This window comes from Cyclopterus lumpus, chromosome 3 (assembly GCF_009769545.1).
Source record: "Cyclopterus lumpus isolate fCycLum1 chromosome 3, fCycLum1.pri, whole genome shotgun sequence".
In the NCBI taxonomy this organism is placed as follows: domain Eukaryota; kingdom Metazoa; phylum Chordata; class Actinopteri; order Perciformes; family Cyclopteridae; genus Cyclopterus; species Cyclopterus lumpus.
Window position 1 is genome coordinate 9,181,410 of NC_046968.1, and position 8,714 is coordinate 9,190,123.

Consider the following 8,714-nt stretch of genomic DNA (forward strand, 5'->3'; position numbering starts at 1 on the left):
ACAAATGTTGTATTGTGCCAAAGAAATATAGTTATTATTTTGTATTTTATTTTATTTGTGGACTTTAGATGATGCGTATCAAGGCTTGACGAACACTACTGGTTCCCTCTCTCAATTCCCAGACAGAACTCAGAATACATGACCTCAGTAGCAGCTCCGGCTCAACATATGATAAGAATTAGCAAGCCAAAGACCTGAGGACGCTGGCTGGAGCACAGGATCAAGACAAGAGCCCGGTTGAAATGACTTCTGATTGATTCTATTGAAGGGGTGGACCCGCTGTAATGAGAGGGGCTGCTCCTCCATCGGAGTGCAACAACTAAAAGCTACATTTAAGCCTGTGTCTGATGAACCCAAAGGGTCTCAGAGGTCAAACGCAGGAGTTCGGAAATCTAAAAAGAGGAACATCGTAGTTTAAAACATTGCATCTTTAAACCAATTCTTTAAACGGACTAAACATTTAACCAGAAGCTATGAAGCCATAGTTCCCCCTTTTTTACCCCCCATCGGTCAGTGGATTGAGTTATTTGTGTGCGATATGTGAAAATGCTTAGTTTACATATTTACAAACTGCATATAAACGGATCAATCTTGTGAATGCACTCGGAAGGGGAAAATATTAATGGTGCTCATGATTTACAAGTTCATGAAGGAGGTCAATATTTTCTTTTCTACTTCACCTCTATGTCACATGATCTACATACAGCACAGGCTCCTATAATGAGCCGACAGTACACTAAAGATAGGAGCAAAAGGAATGTCCAATGAATGTTTTTTTCCCTTCCAAAGATGTGTGCTGTGTTCTTGCCTTTCAATTCCCGAGCCCTCCCATAGCTGGGTTTACACAGGGAGAGAGTGTGACCTCCAGCCCCGGCCAGACCCTGCTTATATTTCATTGCATCCTGATTCTCTGACATGGGAGTGTGTTGGATGGGGGGAAGGGTATAGGAAGAGGAAGAGGAAGAGGATGTGTGTGTGCGTGCGTGCGTGTGTGTGTGTGTGGTTGGAGGAGGTGGGGGTGAAGAATGCTTGGTATGTGCGGACGACAACAACATGAAAGGCGACGAGTGTTCAGCCCGAGTGATTGTGCGCCTCCAAATCAAACCCAAAAGCACTTTGCACCCGATTATAACGCGAGCCGCGGACTGCGGGCGTCTCCACGCGCCTTTGTCTCCAAAAACCCAGCGCCGAGGCGAGTTTGCGAGAGGCGGCCACGCAGTTTATTTGATGTCGAACACCCTGCAGAGGCGGAGATGGTTTGGTCTGTAGTAGGTGGGACTGCCGAGCGGTCTGCAGCAGGACGTCGTAGATCAATGAACCGGACCGAAGGGTTGGTCCATCGCCTGGCGTGCATCTAACCGTTTAGATGTGTCAGTATACCGATGCAGGACCGAGGCTCTTCTTTTTGTACTGTTAACCGGCCCGTTCACGGTGCGGATGTTTTAAACCGACTGGCTATTTCATAGGCTCCGTACACACCGCCTGGATTCCGTCTCTAGCGGCTCCTCGTTGCGATTTTTCTTTTTTTGGGGAAATTTAAAAAAAAAAAAAAAAAAAAGGAGAAGAAGAAGGAAAAAAATACATATACACACATCTATAACCTCCAGGATGATCTTTGCAAACACTGGCAACCCGCTGAAGACAGCCACTCGTAAACAGGTAGGCCAAACACACACACACACACACTTGCACGTTGGTTAATTTTATTATTTTATTTTCTGCCTAGTCCCCCCCCCCCCCCCCCCCCCCCCCACACTCCCGGCCCCCCACAATTGAGGCGGCGTTTGACTAAACAGGCGGTGTAATAGCAGCCACAAATGACATTGGGAAGCCCTTTCTGGCGTTCATATGGCACATATGCGTTTATATCTCGTCATTTTAATACCAAACATAATCGAATTCTATTAAATGAAAATAGGTCCACCTCTCCCAGCGACTTGTCCAACGGGAAGCTGATCCTCTGATAGGCTAAACATGGAGAGATAAACCAGCTGCTGGCCAGATCCAGAGATTGTAATTATTATGTCCAAATAACCTTGTTTGCCCAGCCACTCGCCCCCTCTGGTCAATATGCATAGCGGTTATTGTAGTCCATTTTATAGATTAATGCCTCCTGGGTGAATCCAACGAGAACGGGAGAGTGTAGTGTAATATAATGTAATATATGTCAGTGGGCTGGAGTGAACTGTGCCGCCCGCATCTGTCACTGTGACCTCTCAGGTGAAGGAAAAAGGTAACTGAAGGCAGTGCCCCTTTGCTTTCCCATCACACCTTTCCATAAAGATGGAAGATGGGAATAGAAAGCAGGCGCAGAGGTGAGAGGCAGCTGCTATTCTAACCTCTGATGATAGAAATGTGACACTTTTTATGTGTCATATGAAGTAGATTGAGCCTGCAGCCTATAGGATCCCGAATATCCACCTTTCAGATTAAACTGTAATAAGTATCCATCAGAGGGCACCGTATATATATATATATATATATATGTATATATATATATATATATATATATATATATATATATATATGACTATATATGACTTTGAGGAGGGGAATCTGAAACCAGCCACATCTGAGTCCCTGCAGGGAAGTGGTGAATGAGTCGTCAGTGTAGGCGTAACACAGGTTTTGTCTGCTATAAGGTGCGATGATGCCTCTGTGAAATGTACCACCGTAGCGGCCCTCTAATGGAGTAGGCGTAATGTCTCGGAGGCCCGGAGTGAACCCGAAGTGAACAAAGTTAGCGTGGTAATTGCACACCAACAGAAATATAAGGCCGCTACTTGAAGACACAGCAGGCCGAACAGAGGCTCCTGCCACCAGCGATCGATTCTTTACCCATTTAACGAGAACGGTGGAAGGATAGCTCAGTGGTTCTTGTTGGCATGGCTGTGGTTGTATCCATGGCTTTTGGCTCTCGGAGTGGATTGTCCTATGGTTATGGACAGATGGTGCAATTCTTCTATGCTTTGTCTTTGATCTGATCTGCAGAGGGTTTGGGGTTGCTGGGAGCTATTTTAATGAATGAGTTAGGGGAAGGAAATGCTTTGCAGGGCAGTGCCGCATGGTTTGGCTCACAAAAAGGAAGAAAGCTGTCGGTTTCCGACAAACACTACAGCGGGATGTAAGACGTGAGCACAGAGTTAATCACATTGGGATTCATGAAGGCCCGCATACAAGTGTAGACATATCTCAATGTACTCTGTGGTATGATGGTGGACAGAGTCCCCTTTTTACAACAACCAGGAGCCACTCAGACCCTGACAGTGATGGAATAAGTAATCAACTCATTTATCTAAGTAAAAGCAAAGAATACTGCATTTTAAATGTGCCCCTCAGTATTATCCACATGAGGAATCAAAAGTAAATGGATTCATAATGCAGTGTGTTTTGGAAAATATATTTTATTCGTTATGTATGTAATTTTTTCATGTGAAGCTAATTTAAGGTACTTCAAATACTACTGGGTACAGTATTAGTAAAGCATTGCATCATAATTCATAAGCCCATTGTGTGTTTTTATATGTGTGCCATATAAAGTGAGTACAAACTACAATATTTCCCACAGAAAGTAGCAGAAAATGAAACTATTCAAGCTGAGTACCTTTTTAGAATTGCACTGAAGTACAGTCCTTCAGTGAAGGTACTTCCACCACTGGACCCCTCCGGCGTGTTACAATGTAAAAGAACCAAAGCTGTGTTGGCTGCTATGTACATTAAATAATGAAGTCCAATTTGGCCCCTCGGTGTGCTTCTGCATTTTTGTTTCGCACACATGATAAAAAAGCTCTTGTGATCACTGTTGACCTGGGTATAAATTGGATTATCTAGCTCCCATACGCTTCCTAACAGTGGGTTTCCTGTGTGCAGTCCTACCCCATGACTCCGTCCAGTCCCGGCAGCAGCAGCAACAGCAGCAGCACAGGCCTGGAGCAGCTCAGCAAAACCAACCTGTACATCCGCGGCCTGCCTCCCGCTACAACAGACCTGGACCTGGTCAAACTCTGTCACCAGTGAGTAATCACACACACACACACACACACACACACACACACACACACACACACACACACCACACACACACATACACACACACTTGAGCATCCCAAGTATGCTAATGTGTGTGCACACCAGGGTTTTGTCATTGATATGCTTGTTTGACGAAAAAGAGGGCTGACGGCAGGCTCGAGATATCGCATACCGACGTCATTCCAGTCCGATGTGACGAAGCTCCTCCCTGACCTCAGGCACACATTGTACAACAATGCAGTCTGTCAAACTTGCTGTTATATTTTAGTTGCACAAATAAGGCGATGAAACTATTAATGCAGTTTTTTGGGAAATGAACTCTATATTCTAAGGAGTATCTTGACACTTATGTGCTTCCTTGCAGTTAAATGAGAAATTTGATACCACTGTACGATAAACGGGCCGGGGAGGGGGCGTTAGCCTAGCTTAGCACAACAATGAGAAAGGGGGAGGTTCAGCTATCGCCTTTAAAACAACAACATGTACATTTTACACATCAGTTTTTGTAATGTTAAGTCGTCTCAAAGGACTGATAATGTCATTACCTTTGGACAGGGCCATGCCAGCTGTTTCCCCTCGTTTGAGGTCTTTGTGCTATGCTAAGCTATCCAGCTGCAGGCAGTTGCTTCACATTTACTGCGCAGATATGAGAATGGTCATCGAACTTCTCATCTAACTCTTGGCAAGAAAACAAAAGTTTGAATTATTTGAAAAAATACCATATTAATTACTCATGGTTTTCAATAGTTTTAGAGTTTCTAAGAAGAGACTTTTGGGAAAATGTACACATTTAAAGGAACTATTTTGCATATAACAGGCTATAGATAGAGAAATCAAATAGAAACAAATGCAAAATGCAGACTGTGTGCAGTTTTATTGGAAAATTATAAATCTTGGCATTCAAAGGCCAATCTTGGCAAACTGCTCCAACCATAGCTCCATAAACAGAAACACACACGCACACATGGAAAAGTCTTGGCTCGACTGTGGTATGTAAAGTGGACTGCAAAAATGACCGTTTTTTTCCTAAAATAAGAAAAAGCGAGTCGTGTAAAGCGAGTGAGGTGAACATGTTCAATACTTGATACTATAGTCATCAGTCCGAGTGGTTAGTGTGGTGGACGCCATAATTAGTGGAGTTTTTGTCTCCCCTCTTTTCCTCCGAATCACAAACATATGGAGAGAGGCATTCAGCCATGAAACCAGCAGCAGCAGCTGTTTGTGTCCTGTTGGCTTGTGTTTTGTTCATGATGTTCCCAATGGTGTTTGCCAGCACAAAGCAGAAATGAAAGCACTTTTCATAGCAACGAGGTCTGAATGGTGATGTAAGCTGATTCTGTCTGTACGTCGTGTGCCCTCATATAGCTGCTCACAGCTCGGACACAGTTGGGGCATTAACGAACCCCGATTTTGATAGTTAAATAATTGAGTTATAATAGAAACGGATGAAACACTTTTTTGGGGATTATGAATGACACAATAACTCAATGGAATTTGCTGACAATAAAGACAATAAAAGTCAGGAGGTAGAGAATTTATCGCGGTTTAGAACGATTTAAATTGTTTGAACTTAACGTGCTCGCCAGCCCTGAGTCGCTACGCATTGACGTCACCAACTAATTCATAATTTCATTTGTTTGTAACCAATTTGCTCATTTGCTTTTGTCGACTTCGTTGCACCCCTCGCCAGAGTTCAGCCGGAGTTTAAAGTCGGAGACAACGCAAAGCCTCAAACGTTTGGTAACATGTAGGAGAGAGTGAAATGGGAATATCAGTCTTTATTATTTTCATTAATTGTTCTTCCCTGCTTGTGTTCACATTAACAATACATCGTTAGAAATCACAGGCAATAAAGAGACATTCACTTGTTTATTATTATTTATTAATTATATATATATAAATTATATTGAATTGTTTTGTCAAACATCATTGTGATCTGAATGTTGATGTGTGCACAGGTATGGCAAGATTCAGTCAGCAAAGGCCATCCTGGACAAGACAACCAACAAATGTAAAGGTCAGTAATCTTATTATCTTAGCTAGTATATTATATAACGTATATTTAGCAATATCACTTCCAACAAGATATTGAAACATATCCTGTTATTTTAGATTTTTGAATACATTTCCATACCCTCCAGGCAGCATTAATTTCCATAATGTATGGAAATCAATTTGCAGCGACTTGATAATTCACTTGGGTTTGGTAATCCATCAGTGTGAACAGGCAACGCGTCCGCTATTATTTTACTCAAACTCGCTATATTGTTGCACGACACTGCAGCTTGATTTACAAAGTCTGCACTGCAATACAATGCAATGGAAACAGATTACGATGGATTACTTAACTCGAGCAGATTTAGAGTCTCTACACAAAGATTTTCACACATTATGGAAAAGAATGGAGACCAGTGAGTGACAGGGCGATGGTAAAACACGCTCAGAAATCAGAAACACCACGATATGGTGAAGAGGGGACGCAAAGTGTGTGTATTTGGTCATGAATCTGGTTAAACATAGACACTGGTTTGGTTCTCTCAAAGGACTGTTCCCTCTTAAAAAAACACAATTATTCATTTATGCAGTACATTTATTCAGTTTTGTACAGACACAAGCTATAACACATTAATAAGTGAGCTTTAGAGGTGCTGGTATCCCTTTGAACAGAGCGAACCGTTTCCAATCTTCATGCAAAGCTAACCAGCTGCTGCCTTAAGATCATAGTTACCACACAAACATGAGACTGGGATCAAATTGAGAAATGTAAATTGTGCTTCACGGTTGATAATGTGAAAGATACCTTGATATGTTCCACAGTAATAATCAATAAAAATGGATAAATATGTCCCACTCCTTCCGTAATAGTGATAGTACAACATGTACAATAGATGGTTGTTCTTATTATTTAGCGACTGTTCATATTAATATCGTTCTACCAACCACAGGTTACGGCTTTGTGGACTTTGACAGCCCGGCGGCTGCTTTGAAGGCGGTACATGCTCTGAAAACCAGCGGCATACAGGCCCAGATGGCCAAGGTGAGTTTGGTGCAGGCGTGTGTGTGTGTGTGTGTGTGTTTGCCTGTGTGCGTGTGCATATTTGTCTTGCTCGTGAAAACATCTCTGTGGGGTTGTGCTTCTCTAATGCACGCATGTGTCCGGTGTGTGCTGGAGAATGACATTAGACCGGTCACATGACCTCAGCTGACAAGCTGTTCTTCCCGTGACCCCATTTACTTTCACTGTAGTAACCAGATGTCACGTCCCGGCCTGCCAAATAACCGTCAGTCAGTGTGACACGTTACACACCAGACCACCAGCCCACTCACTAAACCACCATTCTGGTGAGGTCGTGCTGTGTAGATGGAACAGATTTGACTTTTGATTTTTCACCAGAATTATTACATTGTCACTTAGCGTTAACGATTTATCATTCATGCGCACTGACGTCGGCATTTCTGCAGCGAAGCGCCGTAGCAACAGCACTGCTGCTTTGAGCCATTCTTGATCCTCTGTGACTAATTCAAAGTAACCAGTATTTCATATTTCCAAAAATATTTTTAGACGACAAACTGCATCTGTGGTTTTTGAGCAGCGGAAATGGCCCGGATCATTAGATTTCTTTCAGTCCCTTCCCTTTTCCCAGCCTGTGTTGTTGTGCTTAGATTCGTTGGTGAGAGACGCTCATTGGTGAGGGCTTGCTCTCAGGAGACCCGCATGTAGCTGCTCTGCTTGGAACAAACACGGCTGAACACAGTCTGTGTGTCGCGGTAGCTAGGCTACGCCGCCCTCCTGCTGTTTCTAGGGAAGACCGTCGAGGCGCTGAGCTGCTGCACGGTTCAGATGAAGTGTGTTTCTGTGGGTGTGGGGAGGAGAGCGTATTCGTGTTTGTTAAACCAAATGTCTTCCTCTATCCCTCTCAAAAATCCCCCCTGATCCACATCAGATGCGTTTCATTCATCCGTGGTTCTCTTTAGCAATTATTATTCTCTCTTCGGTCACATGTCGCATGCAAAACAAACTATTCAAAAAAAAACAAAAAAACATGACATCCAACAACGCGCTTCTTCTTTTCCATCTTGCAAACAGCAACAGGAGCAGGACCCCACAAATCTGTACATTTCCAACTTGCCCCTCTCTGTGGACGAGAAAGAGTTGGAGAACATGCTGCAGCCCTTCGGCCAGGTCGTCTCCACGCGGATCCTCCGGGACTACAGCGGCAACAGCCGGGGCGTGGGCTTCGCCAGGTCGGTGGCAGTAGGCCTCCTTTCTCTCTCTCAAGGAGCTGCCGAATAAACGTTAATGGCCTTAGACCAAACTACCACTTAAAAGATGTTTCGCTGCTGTGTGGCTACTGTTCAAGGGCAATGGACGCTCCGCTAAAATGTGATCAATTTAAGACGGTGTGGACATTTATTACTATCACAGTATACGTTTGTGACATAATATAACACAATAAATCACTGGCGGACTAGTTTCATTTGAATTTAAGGAGCAACCACAACTACATTCACACTTATTAGCCTGTCAGTCGCGTGTGACCGACCTGCTTCACTAGTCACTCTGCTGTAAGTAAGTTTGTAAAAGAAAAAAAGGGGGAAGTGTTTGTGTTGACGTTTGCGATCCTCAAAATAACTTTCATTGGACAAACCTGCTATTGTTTGGAAGCCGAATGAAGACAAGCTCC

At 43.5% G+C, this 8,714-nt stretch overlaps 1 protein-coding gene across 4 annotated transcripts in view; it reads left to right on the forward strand.

Annotated features, from left to right (window-relative positions):
• The first annotated feature begins 1,019 nt into the window (after window positions 1–1,019).
• Window positions 1,020–8,714, forward strand: part of rbms1a (RNA binding motif, single stranded interacting protein 1a) — a 14,933-nt gene continuing 7,238 nt past the window's right edge. Inside the window, exons 1-5 of one of the 4 annotated variants that reach the window (XM_034528228.1) lie at window positions 1,020–1,659; window positions 3,853–4,013; window positions 5,988–6,046; window positions 6,975–7,066; window positions 8,117–8,274. In XM_034528228.1, the coding sequence (XP_034384119.1) occupies window positions 1,609–1,659; window positions 3,853–4,013; window positions 5,988–6,046; window positions 6,975–7,066; window positions 8,117–8,274 (521 nt within the window). In that variant the 5' untranslated portion in view covers window positions 1,020–1,608. The remainder of the gene's footprint in view (window positions 1,660–3,852; window positions 4,014–5,987; window positions 6,047–6,974; window positions 7,067–8,116; window positions 8,275–8,714) is intronic. The other 3 variants (XM_034528247.1, XM_034528218.1, XM_034528238.1) reach the window with 3 other exon arrangements.